Source organism: Trypanosoma melophagium, assembly GCF_022059095.1.
Source record: "Trypanosoma melophagium isolate St. Kilda chromosome Unknown ctg9segment1, whole genome shotgun sequence".
NCBI lineage: Eukaryota > Euglenozoa > Kinetoplastea > Trypanosomatida > Trypanosomatidae > Trypanosoma > Trypanosoma melophagium.
The window spans coordinates 49058-68673 of record NW_027125195.1 but is presented as its reverse complement, the minus strand read 5'-3'; the positions used below and the strand labels follow the sequence as shown (position 1 = coordinate 68673).

At 47.1% G+C, this 19616-nt stretch overlaps 7 protein-coding genes across 7 annotated transcripts; 1 reads left to right on the top strand and 6 right to left on the bottom strand.

Annotated features, from left to right (window-relative positions):
* Positions 1–855: 855 nt before the first annotated feature.
* LSM04_000875 (uncharacterized protein) lies at positions 856–1230 on the bottom strand (the record flags this gene model as incomplete). The annotated part of the gene is made up of 1 exon (XM_067329977.1): positions 856–1230. One exon carries the CDS (start codon positions 1228–1230, stop codon positions 856–858), a length of 375 nt encoding a protein of 124 aa, XP_067185457.1.
* Positions 1231–6551: 5321 nt separating this feature from the next.
* On the top strand, positions 6552–6869 carry LSM04_007206 (uncharacterized protein; the record flags this gene model as incomplete). Its single annotated transcript, XM_067329964.1, has 1 exon — positions 6552–6869. One exon carries the CDS (start codon positions 6552–6554, stop codon positions 6867–6869), a length of 318 nt encoding a protein of 105 aa, XP_067185476.1.
* A 143-nt stretch (positions 6870–7012) lies between these two features.
* Positions 7013–7417, bottom strand: LSM04_004707 (uncharacterized protein; the record flags this gene model as incomplete). Its single annotated transcript, XM_067329953.1, has 1 exon — positions 7013–7417. One exon carries the CDS (start codon positions 7415–7417, stop codon positions 7013–7015), a length of 405 nt encoding a protein of 134 aa, XP_067185466.1.
* Positions 7418–8696: 1279 nt separating this feature from the next.
* LSM04_007224 (uncharacterized protein) lies at positions 8697–9715 on the bottom strand (the record flags this gene model as incomplete). Its single annotated transcript, XM_067329942.1, has 2 exons — positions 8697–9237; positions 9399–9715. The coding sequence occupies 2 exons, from the start codon at positions 9713–9715 to the stop codon at positions 8697–8699; spliced, it is 858 nt and encodes a 285-aa protein (XP_067185477.1).
* A 189-nt stretch (positions 9716–9904) lies between these two features.
* LSM04_001560 (uncharacterized protein) lies at positions 9905–10606 on the bottom strand (the record flags this gene model as incomplete). The annotated part of the gene is made up of 2 exons (XM_067329931.1): positions 9905–10162; positions 10334–10606. 2 exons carry the CDS (start codon positions 10604–10606, stop codon positions 9905–9907), a joined length of 531 nt encoding a protein of 176 aa, XP_067185459.1.
* Positions 10607–11582: 976 nt separating this feature from the next.
* LSM04_001731 (uncharacterized protein) lies at positions 11583–11957 on the bottom strand (the record flags this gene model as incomplete). The annotated part of the gene is made up of 1 exon (XM_067329910.1): positions 11583–11957. One exon carries the CDS (start codon positions 11955–11957, stop codon positions 11583–11585), a length of 375 nt encoding a protein of 124 aa, XP_067185460.1.
* A 4383-nt stretch (positions 11958–16340) lies between these two features.
* LSM04_009298 (uncharacterized protein) lies at positions 16341–16910 on the bottom strand (the record flags this gene model as incomplete). The annotated part of the gene is made up of 1 exon (XM_067329899.1): positions 16341–16910. The coding sequence occupies one exon, from the start codon at positions 16908–16910 to the stop codon at positions 16341–16343; it is 570 nt and encodes a 189-aa protein (XP_067185484.1).
* Between the last annotated feature and the right edge of the window lie 2706 nt (positions 16911–19616).

Sequence of the window (19616 nt, the reverse complement as noted above, 5' to 3'; positions counted from 1 at the left end):
AAGTTTGCACTAGTCTGATTGTCGCCGATGCGGCTGGAAATGGATTCCCCTCTTTTTTTTTTTTGCGCTGGTCTTCCTCGGGGGTGGGCCTCGGGAAGGGCGCTTGCCACCCGCAACCGTTCCAAGCCCAAAGGCCCCTAGAAGTCACCGATCTGCGCCTCCGTTTTCCTTGAGCTGTATAACCCGATTGGCCCGCTGCCAATTTGTGGCCTTGCTGAAGGGATGCTTTCTTATCGCGGCGCCAGGGTTAAGCGCCTGAATTTATTCAGGGAAACCAAAAGCACCCAACAAATTTTGAGGGAGATGGCCTCCTTGACAGCCGGAATTTATTTTTTTTTTCTTTTAAGGAGGGGGTCTCCTCTAAAACCCAGGTCAAAAATTTATTTTTGACACATGTGTTCTTCGGAATACTATCCCTTGTTGATGTTTGGCCGCCGAGGGTTGTTGCCAAGGTCCATTGCCTCGTATTTTTCGGGGGAAGCCATGGGCCAGCATTCTTCCCTTCTGGAGAGTTTGTTAGTTCGTAAGCTAAAACGCCGTAAAGCGCTTGGACCAATCGCGTCGTGCTGGGAGAATACTTTAATCCGAGAAGGTCCTGGGCACGCGCCGGCGAGCCATCAGCAGCGGTTTCTATTATACATTTCACCTTTGTGAGGATGCTGCTGGGGATAGGCGCGGACCCTAGAGATATGGTAACAGCTATGGCCTCCCGTGGTGGGAATTGGATTCTTTTTGCCCCTCAGACAGCTCAAAGAGACAAACCCAATCCATGTTCCACCACCCATTGGATTCTTAGAGATTTTTTCCTCTGTGATGCAGAACTTTCTCCTTTCGAACGATGTTTTTCTGGCAGGTTTATGGTGTTGAGCTGGCTGCAAAAAAAGGTGCACAGTTAGTTTTTTTGACGCCCACGTCATTCCAGAGAATCTGCTGCATGAAATCAAGTTGGAAACAGCGGGGTTGCAAGCCCCACGCAAGGTCTGGATACATCTTTGCTTCGGCAGCATGGGGGCCATAGGCCCGAAGCAAATAGCAAATAAGCGCGCCGTGAAAACATTCTAGGAGATGCACCAAAGCGGAGCCAAAGTGGAAGAATGATAATTTTCTACTAATAAGCACGAAATTATCGATGCATTCTTCAATTATGAAAAGGGCATAACATTGTTGAGAGAAAGGGGGCGCGGTATCTGCGGGGTCTCTTCCTTTAGCCAAAACGGATCCAGCGGACATGCAGAGATATGGTACAACATCCTTGTTATTATTTTTTTAAGGTTGCGAAAAGAATGATCAAGCCTTGCGCTTATGTATTTTGTTATTATCTTCTCTACTCCCAAGTCTGCCAACATTGAGTTTCCTGAAAAAGCAAGTTTACAAGAAAGCAAAAATGATTAGAACCCGCCAGCCTTATTCCGAAGCGAAATGGGCGACTAATACCAAAGCGTTCCTGGATTTTGTGCGCCAGAATGGCCATACGGTTATTTTACTTGAATTTTCTCCACCCGAGGCTCAGCATTTAAAGTATCGCTTTGATGCTATTCTAACGTTGGAAAACGACATACTCATCGTTAATCTGTGCCAAGATAGGTCTATGAATTGGGAGGATTTGCGTACCTCCATTATAAGTTTTACGGTGCCGCGGGATACAAATTTCCTGCAGGCTTTTGAATAGACACGAGCGCGATTCAGCGAAGAATGGGCAGCGCTGGAACAAAGAGAGCCACCCCTTTGCCAGGAATATCAAAACGCTCAAGCACAACTGCAGGATCAGCAGTACCGTTTTCACCAATGCGTCAGTGTGCAATTCCAGGAATTGTAGAATCAAATGGCACAAGTTCACCAGGAGGCGAAGGCTGCAAAAATGCAACTGGCAGATATTCAGGCAAAGTTGGGTCACGCAAATACGCAAGTTACAGGAATGGAAACAAAGCCGGCTCAATCAGGAGAGCAACTGAGAATAGCCCACGAAAATGTGACAAGGTTACACGCGCCACCGGCAGAAGAGCAGGGACGATTATCGCAAGCACTGGCGCAGACGCCAACCGCGCACGACGGATTGTTGTAGGGACAGCGGCGGCTGGCAGAATTACGGGCGCAAGGGTCCCATTTTCAGGCGAAAAAGGGTGAAATGCTAGCGCAACTCGCGTCAGCCAGGGAAAACCCCAATCGAGGATAAAATCGAAAAAAAGAATTATTACGCCAATTAGGGCGGGAGACCCCGCAGAAAATGGGACGGGATGGGGCAAACAGCATTGGCCCACCAACCGCCCACACACCTACAAAGGAAGTGCGCGATGAATGGCCTGAGGAGACGACACCGCTGGGCCACGAGGAACGGCCAAACGATGGTTATTATCCGGGAATAAAAGACATCAAGCCGCCAGCATCGTTTCCGGTTGCCGGCCAGAAGGGCAAATCCGCACTTTTGACGGTATGCCGTATTATACGACCACCGCTTCCACTGCCAAAATATTGGCCGCCTACCGAGAAATTTTTCCTATGCCAGTCAATCCTGGCCCGGCCTATAGCGGCGCATGGGGGAATTTTGTTCAGTGGGTTTAAAATGTACGCAATGAGGGTTTATCTTCCCAACGTGTGCAAATGGGACGACGTTTATATACACAACTGCGTATAATACAAACTGTAAAGGATCATCCGGAAGTGAACACCCAGGAGATCACGGAGGCGCAGGCTAGGCCTCTCCAGAAAGAGAGGGTCCCTTCACACAAGCAGCTATGAAGTTTCGTAAGAAAAAGTCGGCACCACCACCCAGCAAGGCAGACTGTTTTCAGATGCGGTCTCATCGGGCATTATGGCTCTACGTGCCGTGTGGCATTGCAACGGGGAGCTTTCAAGCCAAAAAACGATATTCGGCCCCGGAAACAGCGAATACCGGGCCAGGAATGATAGAATACTAACAAAAGAGAGATATCCAGGATTGGATGCGCCCACGCAACACCGCGACAGCATTCCGATCAACCAACAAAATGGTCCCCATCCCATTGCCAAAGGGGCAACGGGAAAAGTACGACAAATTCAAAGGTTTTTTCCCAAAACAAATCTTCCCCACGGAGGACATCTATAAACGATGTTACGATTATACCCGCACCTTTCCACGATCCGCACATCTTGGCGTTGGAATCAGAGGCCAATCGTGTCGCCAAATGCATTGGACCTGCACAACATGGGAACAAAGGGGATCCACAATAAGAAGATTCATCGATTTCGCGGTGCAGCAAAGTTTCGAGGAGTCGGAAAAAACATTTCATTATTTATTGTAAGTCTAAAATTGGCAAGAAAACAGCGCGATGCAATACACGCGCAAACTGATCACCATGTTGGCATCAGGGGGAACGCCCATTCAAATGTTTCTGGCGGGCCCCCAAAAGACAGAGGCAGCAGATCCCCTAAAACAGGCGCGGCCAATGTTGAGGTGGGAATTGGATGTGATAAGCGATACTCTCACAAGGGAAAGATATCGAGTGGCTTTACGACTGACGTGGGCCACAGCCAGCCGACAGGGAGAAATAGCACAACTCCAGAAGTAAAATTTTGTATCACACGATCAAGATCCAAAGACCATAATAGTGGATTGGGGAACCTTACCCAAAAACCTTCAAGATCGAGCCACACAGGGCAGCAAGGTACGCAGCCATCGGAGGAGAAGACGCACGACAGATCAAACAGTTATGAAAGGAATGGCAAGCGACGAAAAGTTAACGACATTAACCACAAAAGACATGGAGAATATCCTTCGCTCGTACGGAATGGCAGACCACTCCATAAAGAGAGGAACACTGGCACACGCCGCGGCAGCAGTAGTCGAACACGATCTCGATCCACGATTACTAACAAAGCTGGGGGAACATTCAGATCCCGCGGAACTCCCACGAAGTACGGTACGATATCTCGGCCGTTGGGTCGCAACCATAAACAAATCGGTGCAACTGACTTCATTGATTTAAGTGACTTGAAACAAAGGGCAGCGGAAGCATGAACCATACCGGAACCGGTAAAACAAGTGGTTTGTGGACAATTGAAAGGGCACAATACACTACAACGATCCAACCAAACTCGAGTGGCAACGCAAAAGGAAGAAGAGGAACGATTACCGTTGCAACAAGTGGATGTGGGACCACTGCCCGCCAAGCGGGTTGGGGACCGTTTGGGCGAGATAGCCAAAATACGTTGGGATATAGCGTGGAACACTATGCAAAAAACAGAAACATACTTAAAGCAACGTGAATTCCAATTTATGAATTAACAACGCCGGCGCAAAGTGCATGAAGGAAGCAGAAATTATTTTTCCAGCTTCACCACATCCAACTAAAGGTTGGGTAGTTCCTTTTACGGCGGCAGAGGGCAACTGTCCGAGCAGAGAAGGCGATCTATTGCTTAGCCGAGGGCAAAGAATGCCCAGGACGATTGTGAGGGTGATGTGCCTTTGGGACACATTTCCCGGTACCTGGATGCGATTTACGATGAAACGGCAACATTATTTGATTTAAAGGCATCCTTTTTCCAGGTAGCCTTACCAATTAAGATGCGGGCAAGTTTCCGTTGCCGCACGGAATCAGGGGAATTAGTTGAGTTCACTCGCCTTTTCATGGGTTATAAATATAGTCCCGAAATTTTAAATACAATTACAAGAGTTTTGTCCGGCGATCCGGAATCGGCATTGCCACAGTAAGCGGCACCCAAAGAGTTAAAAATACACCTTTGGATTGATAACATCAGAATAAGTGGTCCACACGGAAAGGTACAATCTTAGGGACGCCAAATCATACATAACATGCAAAGTTGCGGAGTCACTATTGGGGAATAGCAGTTTAAAACGAAGGAATAAGATTGCATCGGGGCGCGCTCCGGCTATGCGAAGCAGACGGTATCACCAAGCCAAAAGGCAATAAGAAAGTTGAAAGAGGCGCCGTCACTGGAAAAGAGGACGGTTGAAGAATTGAGAGAGCACAGTTTCGCGCAGGATTTGCGCGACAGGGGTGGTAAGGAGTGAATCCCTTTTCCCTTATTATTTCTTCTTAAAAATAGCGCGTCAACGTTTATCATGTTTAAATCAGGGTTTATTGCGGCCCCAAGGTCAGGCAAATTTATCACCCAATGCAAGGGTCATTGGGCAAAACTGGCTTGAAACACTATTAAGAACGAGCCGGTTCACCCATCACAGCAGTTGCCATCGAAGGCAACGCTGGCGACAGACGCATCCATGTGCGGATGGGGAGCGTTATCATTTAAGTATTCAGGGGAAGTTTTGGTGGCTGCTGGTGGTGCTTGGAAGCGCCCAGCTCGCATGATTTCCCAAACAGAGGCAATTGCCGTTCATCTAGCGCTACGCGGTTTTAAAATGCATATGGCAGGGCCATTGGATATTCGCGTTGGTAACGCAACGGTTATGAACATTATGCAAAAGGAAACGCAAGTCCGCAGGCGTTGGTTGCGAAGGCTGGCGCCATAGAAGAAGTGTTGCGTTCGCACGGTATGCGCGTTATTTGGCGTTACTTGGCTTCAGGGCAAAATCCAGCAGATGGAATATCTAGAGGTGAAAGCCATCAAAAAACTAGACGTAGCGAAGGAGTGGAACTTGCGATGGGAAGAGCGGGTTAAAAAGGGCCTCTCACCACTTCCGTTTCTTCAGTTCTGCCATTTATTAGGAAAACAATGGCAGAGGTGAAAAAACATTGGGAAGCATCTATGTTCTTGGGGAAAATATTGGTTTTTACAGAAAATTATTACTTTTGTTTCTGCTATTTTTTTATTTAGTAAGCGGGAAGCAGGGTTTGGATTATTCTCGTTCTTCCGCGCCGCAGGGGCCCCCGCACACATCCTGCGTCGGCCCCTCTCTCTGGGAAGACGCCTGGGGTTGCAAAAACCCCGGGGCGACGTCCCGAGAAAAGGAAAAAACGCACCACCCCAGGGGGCACGCCGCACGCAAAAAAAAAAAAGGGAGGTGGCAGCCGATCCTTTTTGGTGAAGGAAACCAAAAACAAAAGAAAAATGAGGCCGGAAAGGGGTCGGCTTGTTTTTCTTTTTCCCCTTCGTGCGGGGCGCTTCGTGGGGAGAAAGGCCGCCGGCCCCAGAGCACCGGCGCCCCACTCCCTTCCCCTTGCTTCGAGCAAAGGGGTGAAAAAAGTTTTTGGCCCCCGCAACCGGAAAAGCACGGTTTTCCGCCATCAAGGTTTGTGCGAATTTCGCTGGGCCTGGCGGCAAAGGCAAGGCGTCGCAAGAGGAGACGCCTCAGGAAAACACCAGCGGAATGTAAATTATAGTTTTGTTTTTCATCCCACAAGAAAGCGCGCAAAAGCGGTGCTGAAATTCTTCTTCAGAAGTAAAGGCGCCAAACCCAGAGAAATTCTAGATTAAAACAAAGCCGGATGTTGAACAAGCGGCTCTGGCCCAGGGCGCCCTGATGCGTTGGGACGCTTTTCCTCCCCAAAGAAGCTGTTTTAAGCCTCGGCGCGGCTGAAAAGCGTTGCAGATCTGGCCAGAAAGGATGCGGGGGTGAAAAACTATCTATGTTGTAGGGGAAAGTCGGGTTTTATATGGATATTTTTGGCAAACCCCGGCCGCCAGAGAGGCCATTGGGTGGGAATAGTTCTTGCCAAGTTCTACCTTTTAAGGGGTTATCTCCGGAAGTGGTTTCAAGCTGTTTGGTGAGGGATGATGCCGTGCCACAGCCCCGATTGACAATATGGGGTGAAACGGACACCAAGGGTTTTCACAATAATTACATTTTAGCGCAACGCACTCATATTCATGAAATGCTGCGCCCGGCAAATCGAATAGACGCTGCCCAAGCAACGCGCATTGCCTTAACCACACTAAAAGCGGCTAATTATTATTTAAAATACAGCATTTAAGAAGAAAGCGGTCACCATGCGACAACTTTCAACCAGATAACAAAAATCCATCCTACCGACCATTTTCTTTGGATCTGACATTTTGGTAGTGCGAGTCAAAATCGAGGTGGGCCTTACGACTCGGTGGCCAGAACAATTTTAGTTTATGCGGGACCCTTGCGTTGATTGGGTGGAACGTGGACGTCGTGATGGGCATTGCCTCCGCGCCGCGGGCATAGGCTACTGGCAGAGCCATTCGGCTTCAGCAGGAACGGGCATTCCCTTTTAAAATAAGGGCACTTGGCGCCATGACTTCCGCGAAGGGTGAAATGTTGGCGACCCCCCGACGCCCCCTCGCACGGCGCCAAGGCACATCGGCGCACCCCGCCGGCGGAAGCAAGGGCCCAGCAACAGCCCTCCCCACAGAGGGGTTGTTGAGCAATAGCCCCTGGCATCTGTTGGCTCCGGCGCTTCTGGTCAGAATCGGCCTGGCGGGGGAAAGAATCTGCTTGGCGTCGAAATTGAATACCGCCATATCGTCCCCGTGCGTTCCCCCACTCCCCACCCATATCCCCGATGTATATTTAAAGAAGCGTATCTGCTGAAATAGAACCTTGGTAATAGGCGAAGGCATCAAACAAGAGGCACCGACATGGCAGCGTAATGGCCTACTTGATTCCCTTGTGAGTTCTCTTGCGTTCCAATGCGTGTCGGAAATTACTTTCAAGTTGCAAACACAAAAGAGCGGACACTATTCACAGCTAGATAAGGTGACCCAATGCCAGACATGAGACTATCTTAAGGATCTCCGTTATCAATTGGATGGTATGACCACCCCTAGAGAAGCAATTGCCACATTATAGTGCGCCATATATGGCAATCGGCGATGGTAATTAAATTCCAAAATAGATTCCGTTCTTCTCCTTATTGCCGTTGCCATGATAAAAGAGTAATCGGCATAACTTTAACCAAATAAGAAATCACTTCTACTGGATGAATAGTAAACATAGAAACAAAAAAAGAAAAAGAGAGACGCACATTGCATCTGTTATTAGAATGGTTGGCCGGTTATCGGTGCCATTGGGTGGCCGTCAAGAATTATCTTTCTGAATCCTGGCCGTGGTACCGAAATGCACTCCCATCCCTCGATCAACTCTGAGTCCTGGGAAAAAACGTCTGTGAAATTATTCCTCACATTCCTAAATTGAGTCAAACAAAAGGTTCCATTGTTTGAGAAAAATCTGCAACCATTAGATGCCACGGTTCCAAGGCGCAGCCTCCAAATAGAAGATGCCAACATGCAAAACTGGAAACAACGCCATGGACGCAGCTTTTAAAATAATATGCAATCCAGAACCCCCATATACAAAGCCTTTCGACAAGCAAACGAAATCAAACCCTCAGCTCAAGATAAAGGAACGCCACCCAATCTTTCAAAAACAACCAGAAGGCACGTGGTAAGCAAAACCCTCTTCCATACAACACTTGAAGGTGTAAAGGCAGATTGCACTAATAATAAAAAATCGGTGGCATGTAATTGATGGACCTGACTTTGCTTCTGTATCCAAGGCAACGCTCTATATCCATCCAGAAACCTCACGGGTCATGGAAAGACGGCCCAGTTGAAATTAACCGCCAACTTGGCAACAGCGCATTGCTTTGTCCCAATGGCACAGCTGCAGCGGTATCAAAGCAAGCTCGACACAGTCGGCATGCAGCTTAAAAGAAAGAATCCATGGCACTGAGAATTGTTTCAAAAAAGATTAACCCAATGAATTTCGCAAGGCGCGGTGTGGCCATGCGGGGCGTCAGTCTTCACGGACTCTCTTTATTTCCGTCATCACTGAGTCAAAAAATAGAACAGCTACAAGCAAAAGGGACCTTATGTTTCATAAGCTCTGTCCTCTTTTTTCCGAGCCCACACAACAGCGATAAGGGCTCAGACGTACGACATTTGCACTCGGATACTTCAGCGTCCATAAGAATAAAGTATGCGATGCGATGGTTAAATAAGGATTGATGCAATCGCAGCGCTTGGATAAACGGATTGCGGGCGCCGTGGCGCTGCCAAAACGACGCCATCAGGCAAGGCAATTTTAAATCGGAGACACCCCAGGCGAGCATTGCAGGAGAGTGGAAACTTACAAGAAGAAACCCCGGATCATGCCAGGAAGGGGAATCGGTTTTGTCACGCCACCGCATGGGCGCCAAACCCCGGCGTAGCTTGCTACTTTGGGCCCCGCGGCCCAAGAAACCAGATGTTCCAAGATGGCGCCCCCAGTAAACAATGGAGAAGAAACAAGATGGAGCGGCCAAATGGAAGTCGCCGTGCCTTCGACCCGTGCGTATCAAAACCGCTGATTTCGCCCAGAGCGCAGTAAACAAAACGCTCGTTGACCCCGACGCTGGGGTTCCCACAAAGACAAAATATGGATCAGCAGAGGCCCGCCTGCAAAAAAAAAAAATTGCTGAATTTCGCCATTGGCAAATGGGATTCCGAGTATCTTAAATTAAGCCCCGTCCCCCTTTACCAAAGTCCCCAAAGCGAACCCCAAACCCACAACCGAAACAACCGCGGCACACAGCCGCACCTGCAAGAAGAAGCTCCCTTGGAAACTTCGTGGCGCGCGTTGCCCGCCAGAAGGGCGATTAGCGTGGGGCCTTCGGGCGTTTGTAACCGGAAATTCCCCCGTGCCGGCGTAAAAAACGGTAGCGATGATCCGAATAAAGGTCAAAAACCCACCATTTTCAGCACCCAAGCTGCGGGTATAAAACTTTAAAGGGGTGGGGGTGGCCTTTTCGTGGTGTCCTCGGGGTTGGGTCGTCGCGTCGTTGCGGGAACCCTTTGTCCCAAAACAACCCTCCATTTCTCCAAAAGGAAGCGGTTCGCGAGAAATGCTGGCAGTTTAGGCCTGCCTGTGGGATTTGGATGTCTTAGAAAGAATGGTGAAGCAAAATAAGGACTGCAAATAAAATATATTTTAAAAAATGAGAACCCGCGAGCAGATTATCGGCTTGTGAAAGTTAAAATGCGGATCTTTAAAAAAAAGAGAATATCACCATTCCACTTCGGGACGGTTAAAAGTCAGAGAATCGATTCCAATAATGCAGAAAAACTTAATAAGAGATATTTTATACAGTTCCATAAACAGTTTACCCCCTTTACCCATTGGCATTCCAAAGCGCAGTTTCCTATCAGCGTAAGGGGTTTTGCGAACCCTTGAATCGCCGACCGCCGGGCAGCGCCATCCACAAAATATATGCTGCAAAAACATGGATTGCCCAGTGAGCGCGCGATCCGGAACGGGAAGAGACTATAGAATCTACGGGCCAGACAGTGCGCCCAATGGTGAAGATAACTGGGCTTACTTTCTTTACCACTAACCCTGGGAAGGGCAATGAAAAACAAAAGGGGGAGGGACAGCGACAACCCCAGAAACATATTATTTTCGACTGCGTTTACCCGCCGCACGCCGCGGCAAAACCCGCGCCCCACTTCCCTCACCAGCGTCCCCGTGCAGAAGAAAGGCCCGCTTGTATTTATAAAGGTTTGGGGGCGTTAGCGCAATATGTTTTGGCCCGGTCCGTCGCCTATTGGCTTTGGCCGCCTGCTGCGGTGCTGGGAAGCGTCGCCTCGCGGGTTTCCCGCGGGCCGGGGTCAAAAACGCCCCCCAGAAGCCCCATGGAAGCAACCCCAGCCCACAGGGGCAAAAACAACAAAGAAGAGGATCCCCCGGATTCTTTCCGTTGGTCGGCATGTTGTCTGCTTTTTGCCTTTGGTTGTCGTTTTGGGGTTGGTGGGTTTCTTTTTTTTTCGCCCCCGCCGCCCCCAAGCGGGCGTTTCGGACGGCCGCAGAACCCGAAGAGCCCTCACCCCGCAAGTTTGCACTAGTCTGATTGTCGCCGATGCGGCTGGAAATGGATTCCCCTCTTTTTTTTTTTTGCGCTGGTCTTCCTCGGGGGTGGGCCTCGGGAAGGGCGCTTGCCACCCGCAACCGTTCCAAGCCCAAAGGCCCCTAGAAGTCACCGATCTGCGCCTCCGTTTTCCTTGAGCTGTATAACCCGATTGGCCCGCTGCCAATTTGTGGCCTTGCTGAAGGGATGCTTTCTTATCGCGGCGCCAGGGTTAAGCGCCTGAATTTATTCAGGGAAACCAAAAGCACCCAACAAATTTTGAGGGAGATGGCCTCCTTGACAGCCGGAATTTATTTTTTTTTTCTTTTAAGGAGGGGGTCTCCTCTAAAACCCAGGTCAAAAATTTATTTTTGACACATGTGTTCTTCGGAATACTATCCCTTGTTGATGTTTGGCCGCCGAGGGTTGTTGCCAAGGTCCATTGCCTCGTATTTTTCGGGGGAAGCCATGGGCCAGCATTCTTCCCTTCTGGAGAGTTTGTTAGTTCGTAAGCTAAAACGCCGTAAAGCGCTTGGACCAATCGCGTCGTGCTGGGAGAATACTTTAATCCGAGAAGGTCCTGGGCACGCGCCGGCGAGCCATCAGCAGCGGTTTCTATTATACATTTCACCTTTGTGAGGATGCTGCTGGGGATAGGCGCGGACCCTAGAGATATGGTAACAGCTATGGCCTCCTGTGGTGGGAATTGGATTCTTTTTGCCCCTCAGACAGCTCAAAGAGACAAACCCAATCCATGTTCCACCACCCATTGGATTCTTAGAGATTTTTTCCTCTGTGATGCAGAACTTTCTCCTTTCGAACGATGTTTTTCTGGCAGGTTTATGGTGTTGAGCTGGCTGCAAAAAAAGGTGCACAGTTAGTTTTTTTGACGCCCACGTCATTCCAGAGAATCTGCTGCATGAAATCAAGTTGGAAACAGCGGGGTTGCAAGCCCCACGCAAGGTCTGGATACATCTTTGCTTCGGCAGCATGGGGGCCATAGGCCCGAAGCAAATAGCAAATAAGCGCGCCGTGAAAACATTCTAGGAGATGCACCAAAGCGGAGCCAAAGTGGAAGAATGATAATTTTCTACTAATAAGTACGAAATTATAGATGCATTCTTCAATTATGAAAAGGGCATAACATTGTTGAGAGAAAGGGGGCGCGGTATCTGCGGGGTCTCTTCCTTTAGCCAAAACGGATCCAGCGGACATGCAGAGATATGGTACAACATCCTTGTTATTATTTTTTTAAGGTTGCGAAAAGAATGATCAAGCCTTGCGCTTATGTATTTTGTTATTATCTTCTCTACTCCCAAGTCTGCCAACATTGAGTTTCCTGAAAAAAGCAAGTTTACAAGAAAGCAAAAATGATTAGAACCCGCCAGCCTTATTCCGAAGCGAAATGGGCGACTAATACCAAAGCGTTCCTGGATTTTGTGCGCCAGAATGGCCATACGGTTATTTTACTTGAATTTTCTCCACCCGAGGCTCAGCATTTAAAGTATCGCTTTGATGCTATTCTAACGTTGGAAAACGACATACTCATCGTTAATCTGTGCCAAGATAGGTCTATGAATTGGGAGGATTTGCGTACCTCCATTATAAGTTTTACGGTGCCGCGGGATACAAATTTCCTGCAGGCTTTTGAATAGACACGAGCGCGATTCAGCGAAGAATGGGCAGCGCTGGAACAAAGAGAGCCACCCCTTTGCCAGGAATATCAAAACGCTCAAGCACAACTGCAGGATCAGCAGTACCGTTTTCACCAATGCGTCAGTGTGCAATTCCAGGAATTGTAGAATCAAATGGCACAAGTTCACCAGGAGGCGAAGGCTGCAAAAATGCAACTGGCAGATATTCAGGCAAAGTTGGGTCACGCAAATACGCAAGTTACAGGAATGGAAACAAAGCCGGCTCAATCAGGAGAGCAACTGAGAATAGCCCACGAAAATGTGACAAGGTTACACGCGCCACCGGCAGAAGAGCAGGGACGATTATCGCAAGCACTGGCGCAGACGCCAACCGCGCACGACGGATTGTTGTAGGGACAGCGGCGGCTGGCAGAATTACGGGCGCAAGGGTCCCATTTTCAGGCGAAAAAGGGTGAAATGCTAGCGCAACTCGCGTCAGCCAGGGAAAACCCCAATCGAGGATAAAATCGAAAAAAAGAATTATTACGCCAATTAGGGCGGGAGACCCCGCAGAAAATGGGACGGGATGGGGCAAACAGCATTGGCCCACCAACCGCCCACACACCTACAAAGGAAGTGCGCGATGAATGGCCTGAGGAGACGACACCGCTGGGCCACGAGGAACGGCCAAACGATGGTTATTATCCGGGAATAAAAGACATCAAGCCGCCAGCATCGTTTCCGGTTGCCGGCCAGAAGGGCAAATCCGCACTTTTGACGGTATGCCGTATTATACGACCACCGCTTCCACTGCCAAAATATTGGCCGCCTACCGAGAAATTTTTCCTATGCCAGTCAATCCTGGCCCGGCCTATAGCGGCGCATGGGGGAATTTTGTTCAGTGGGTTTAAAATGTACGCAATGAGGGTTTATCTTCCCAACGTGTGCAAATGGGACGACGTTTATATACACAACTGCGTATAATACAAACTGTAAAGGATCATCCGGAAGTGAACACCCAGGAGATCACGGAGGCGCAGGCTAGGCCTCTCCAGAAAGAGAGGGTCCCTTCACACAAGCAGCTATGAAGTTTCGTAAGAAAAAGTCGGCACCACCACCCAGCAAGGCAGACTGTTTTCAGATGCGGTCTCATCGGGCATTATGGCTCTACGTGCCGTGTGGCATTGCAACGGGGAGCTTTCAAGCCAAAAAACGATATTCGGCCCCGGAAACAGCGAATACCGGGCCAGGAATGATAGAATACTAACAAAAGAGAGATATCCAGGATTGGATGCGCCCACGCAACACCGCGACAGCATTCCGATCAACCAACAAAATGGTCCCCATCCCATTGCCAAAGGGGCAACGGGAAAATTACGACAAATTCAAAGGTTTTTTTCCAAAACAAATCTTCCCCACGGAGGACATCTATAAACGATGTTACGATTATACCCGCACCTTTCCACGATCCGCACATCTTGGCGTTGGAATCAGAGGCCAATCGTGTCGCCAAATGCATTGGACCTGCACAACATGGGAACAAAGGGGATCCACAATAAGAAGATTCATCGATTTCGCGGTGCAGCAAAGTTTCGAGGAGTCGGAAAAAAACATTTCATTATTTATTGTAAGTCTAAAATTGGCAAGAAAACAGCGCGATGCAATACACGCGCAAACTGATCACCATGTTGGCATCAGGGGGAACGCCCATTCAAATGTTTCTGGCGGGCCCCCAAAAGACAGAGGCAGCAGATCCCCTAAAACAGGCGCGGCCAATGTTGAGGTGGGAATTGGATGTGATAAGCGATACTCTCACAAGGGAAAGATATCGAGTGGCTTTACGACTGACGTGGGCCACAGCCAGCCGACAGGGAGAAATAGCACAACTCCAGAAGTAAAATTTTGTATCACACGATCAAGATCCAAAGACCATAATAGTGGATTGGGGAACCTTACCCAAAAACCTTCAAGATCGAGCCACACAGGGCAGCAAGGTACGCAGCCATCGGAGGAGAAGACGCACGACAGATCAAACAGTTATGAAAGGAATGGCAAGCGACGAAAAGTTAACGACATTAACCACAAAAGACATGGAGAATATCCTTCGCTCGTACGGAATGGCAGACCACTCCATAAAGAGAGGAACACTGGCACACGCCGCGGCAGCAGTAGTCGAACACGATCTCGATCCACGATTACTAACAAAGCTGGGGGAACATTCAGATCCCGCGGAACTCCCACGAAGTACGGTACGATATCTCGGCCGTTGGGTCGCAACCATAAACAAATCGGTGCAACTGACTTCATTGATTTAAGTGACTTGAAACAAAGGGCAGCGGAAGCATGAACCATACCGGAACCGGTAAAACAAGTGGTTTGTGGACAATTGAAAGGGCACAATACACTACAACGATCCAACCAAACTCGAGTGGCAACGCAAAAGGAAGAAGAGGAACGATTACCGTTGCAACAAGTGGATGTGGGACCACTGCCCGCCAAGCGGGTTGGGGACCGTTTGGGCGAGATAGCCAAAATACGTTGGGATATAGCGTGGAACACTATGCAAAAAACAGAAACATACTTAAAGCAACGTGAATTCCAATTTATGAATTAACAACGCCGGCGCAAAGTGCATGAAGGAAGCAGAAATTATTTTTCCAGCTTCACCACATCCAACTAAAGGTTGGGTAGTTCCTTTTACGGCGGCAGAGGGCAACTGTCCGAGCAGAGAAGGCGATCTATTGCTTAGCCGAGGGCAAAGAATGCCCAGGACGATTGTGAGGGTGATGTGCCTTTGGGACACATTTCCCGGTACCTGGATGCGATTTACGATGAAACGGCAACATTATTTGATTTAAAGGCATCCTTTTTCCAGGTAGCCTTACCAATTAAGATGCGGGCAAGTTTCCGTTGCCGCACGGAATCAGGGGAATTAGTTGAGTTCACTCGCCTTTTCATGGGTTATAAATATAGTCCCGAAATTTTAAATACAATTACAAGAGTTTTGTCCGGCGATCCGGAATCGGCATTGCCACAGTAAGCGGCACCCAAAGAGTTAAAAATACACCTTTGGATTGATAACATCAGAATAAGTGGTCCACACGGAAAGGTACAATCTTAGGGACGCCAAATCATACATAACATGCAAAGTTGCGGAGTCACTATTGGGGAATAGCAGTTTAAAACGAAGGAATAAGATTGCATCGGGGCGCGCTCCGGCTATGCGAAGCAGACGGTATCACCAAGCCAAAAGGCAATAAGAAAGTTGAAAGAGGCGCCGTCACTGGAAAAGAGGACGGTTGAAGAATTGGAGAGCACAGTTTCGCGCAGGATTTGCGCGACAGGGGTGGTAAGGAGTGAATCCCTTTTCCCTTATTATTTCTTCTTAAAAATAGCGCGTCAACGTTTATCATGTTTAAATCAGGGTTTATTGCGGCCCCAAGGTCAGGCAAATTTATCACCCAATGCAAGGGTCATTGGGCAAAACTGGCTTGAAACACTATTAAGAACGAGCCGGTTCACCCATCACAGCAGTTGCCATCGAAGGCAACGCTGGCGACAGACGCATCCATGTGCGGATGGGGAGCGTTATCATTTAAGTATTCAGGGGAAGTTTTGGTGGCTGCTGGTGGTGCTTGGAAGCGCCCAGCTCGCATGATTTCCCAAACAGAGGCAATTGCCGTTCATCTAGCGCTACGCGGTTTTAAAATGCATATGGCAGGGCCATTGGATATTCGCGTTGGTAACGCAACGGTTATGAACATTATGCAAAAGGAAACGCAAGTCCGCAGGCGTTGGTTGCGAAGGCTGGCGCCATAGAAGAAGTGTTGCGTTCGCACGGTATGCGCGTTATTTGGCGTTACTTGGCTTCAGGGCAAAATCCAGCAGATGGAATATCTAGAGGTGAAAGCCATCAAAAAACTAGACGTAGCGAAGGAGTGGAACTTGCGATGGGAAGAGCGGGTTAAAAAGGGCCTCTCACCACTTCCGTTTCTTCAGTTCCGTTATGCGTTGGCAACTTTCCGCCGGGGAAAGCAGCGGGAGTTATTTCGCGAAGCGCGGGGGAAGCAGGCGAACACATAGAAAAATGTTTTCGATTCCCACCCCTTCCAGGGAAAGCAAGGCGCGGGTTATTCCGCGAGAAAACTGTTCTAGAAAAGGCCGTAAAGATTAGCAGGCGTTTTGGGGGAAACTCGCGTTGCTGCCGCCCGCCCCGAATTGGCCTTCCGCGCCCCCGCTCCTGGCGGCCCCGGGGTTTGGTTTGGGGGCGTTTTGTTTTCCTTAGGGTGGTTTTGGCGGTGCCGGAGGGTGTGCGGTTTACCCCCCGTTTCCTTCCCGAAGCAAGCGGAACCGTAGGGTTGGTTGCTGCCGCTTGGTGGGCTTTTTTGGGGGCCGCGGGGGGCCCTGACCCCCATCCTTTTGAAAATGCGGTAGCGGGGGCCGTCGGGGCGATGGCGCCGTCTGTTCCGTCCGTCTTTTTTTTTCTTGGTCTGTTGCGGGGCGTCGGGTTGCTACCCGAATCTCTTGGGCTCATTATCGGTGTTTTTTTTTAAAGTGAATTATGGCGGCGTTTCTGCGTATGATTCTGCGATCGTTTCCTGTGGTATTTGATCTTTTTTTTTTGATAAAATGAGTTTTGGCACCATTGGGTTTGGCTCTTATGTACATCTCTCTCTCTGGTCATATATCTTTTTCTGTGTTTCACTTGGCTGCTCTCCTAAGTGGGATTTACCACTTCGATGGTGTAATTGTTGCAAACGTAATTGTAGTAAATGGTTTAATTGCAACTACTTCTTTTCCATGTATATTTCTGCATATTAATTATTAACTTCAGCAACGAGCTAGTGCAAACATAGTATTCCGATGTATCTGGCTGCTGGGATGTCTTCTTGGTACTCATATTTTGCTTTGAATTTTCCTGGATAAATCATCAGGAAACAAAAGAAATATAGATGCCATTGTAATGTAGCGTAGAATAATTATAATTATTTCGTTTAAGGCAATTGAATCATGTGGAAAGGTAATGTGTGCTCAATAGTTTTTCAATGTCATGTTTCATGATAAAAATTTATGGGTCTGTATTTTTTTTTTTTGACTTTCATGAAGATTTTAAAGTTTGTGCACCACATTATCGCTGACATATATAGACTGTCACTACTTGCTTGAGGTTGGTTGCCTGGGGATTGTTTTCTACTGGGATGTGACAATTATCTGAGATGTTGCAGAAAATGCAGAAAAGAAAAAAACTCTGAATTAAAAAAAAGTGCTGGAGAGGTCTGCAAACAACTAACCCCGCTTCATGAGTGCGTCGAAAGAATAGGGGAAAGAGGACAGTCCCTTCGGTAAATCTTACCCTAAGATATTATTTAGATATTTACTATCTTTTGCTTTCTTTGAGTTGAAATGTTGCTCTATTTCCTCCTCATTGCGACCTCTAACCTACTCTCTGATAACGTAATTTGTTGTCATTAAGAAAACAATCTATCACTAAATTTTTTTCTTGAGTTCATTGAAACTTGGTGTTGTAAATGTTTTTACAAACTTTGCTTTTCAATTGCTAACGATAACGGACATTGCGTAGTTTTTTTTTAGATGAAATTTACGGTAATGAGCATTATTTGTACCTGCGGTTGAATATCCGAATATTATATGGTTCCACGGGGAGACGAGGGGGATTTAAAAGAAGTGATATCTTTGTCTGTGTGTGTGGGTGGAGGGTAATATGATATCGCCAGGATGCTATTTTCTTCTTTCATCTGTGATTTTCATTTTGAAATAGTTTGTATTTTTTTTCTTGGCGTTAAAGCATATGGAATCGTTTTTTATTTTGTTCTTGGTCTTGGTTGTGGAATGTCTTTGACCAAAGTTCAACGGAATGTAGTACGGGAAGGCTTCCAACTTCCCCGGTGACATGCCGTCATATAAATAAGTAAATAAATAAATATATATATTTGTTTATTGAACCACGTTAACTTTTATTTTTGATTTCCTTGTAATAGATTCTCTGGGGCTTATTTTTCACAAAGTAATAATTTAGGATGTCGACTTAATATTGTTCTGTTTTTTTAATTATATGAATTATTTAATAAACTTAAATTCTGACGTTTTTTTTTTCCTTGCTGAAATTGTATATACATTTGAATTGTTAGCCATTTCATTATTCAGTGACTTCACCATCAAGATTGTTTGGGCTACTGTTTTGCTAACTTAGATGTTTTTTTTTCCTTTTACTTTGCTACGGCGACTATTGCTTCATACATGCGTTGTTTTCTTATAAATGGAGGGACGGCTGAGTTCTTCACCTCGAGTATTTTTGAATGCATTTGAATGGGGTACTTCACCCAAATCGTTTTATTAATGAAGACAAATAGAAATATTTGCAGTGGATGGGAATCCGTGTTTTTTTTTGTGTTACATTGTTTAAGAAATTTTTTCCTTACTTCTATTCTCAAGAAATGACGATGTCACCTGAAATTCTACTATTTTGATTGGAATTCATTGTTTTTTTTTTTTTGCGATTGTTGTATCCGGAAGGTGTTGCGTCTTCAGGGATTTAAAGTTTTTTTTTTCAGTCTTTTTTTTTGTTTTATGACATGGTGTTTTCTTGTGGTGGTAAGGTGGCTATAGCATTTCTACGTTATAAATGATATAAAAAATATGCAAATGCAACTCAAAATTGCGAGGTTCACTCTTACGATATTGTTGACAAAATAAATGGGAATAACACTCTTTTTTGCCAAAGCCATTGTGCATCCCCATCCCCATAATCAAACATTGTGAAAGGAGACCGCATAGGTGATGTTGCGAAGAAATGACATGATATCAGTAGTTGTGGAGGGAGTAGGCAGCAGTTCAATAATATAACAGAAAATATTTGGTGGTGCAAGGGGTTTGGGGAAAGGAATCTCTTTTTTTTTTGTTCGCTAGCGATGTTTTTAGCACCACTTAGCGTAACATAAAGAGTTGTCAACACACCCGAATTTTTGCTAAAGAGGAAAAATGTGGATGATCTCTAATATCTGCGTAGGTAAGTGGTCTGAGAAAAACAGCAACAACAACAGGGAATGCTACCATGTTTTTTTTTACATTAAAAATGAATTACGAATATTGTGAGATTTCCTACCCGAAACCAATAAAAAAATATGAGGGGAAAATTTTTGAACTTATATATATTTTTAAATTGTGCAATTCCCTCTCTTTATTCCCAATGTAAGAGTTTAATTTTAAAAGAAGTATATTA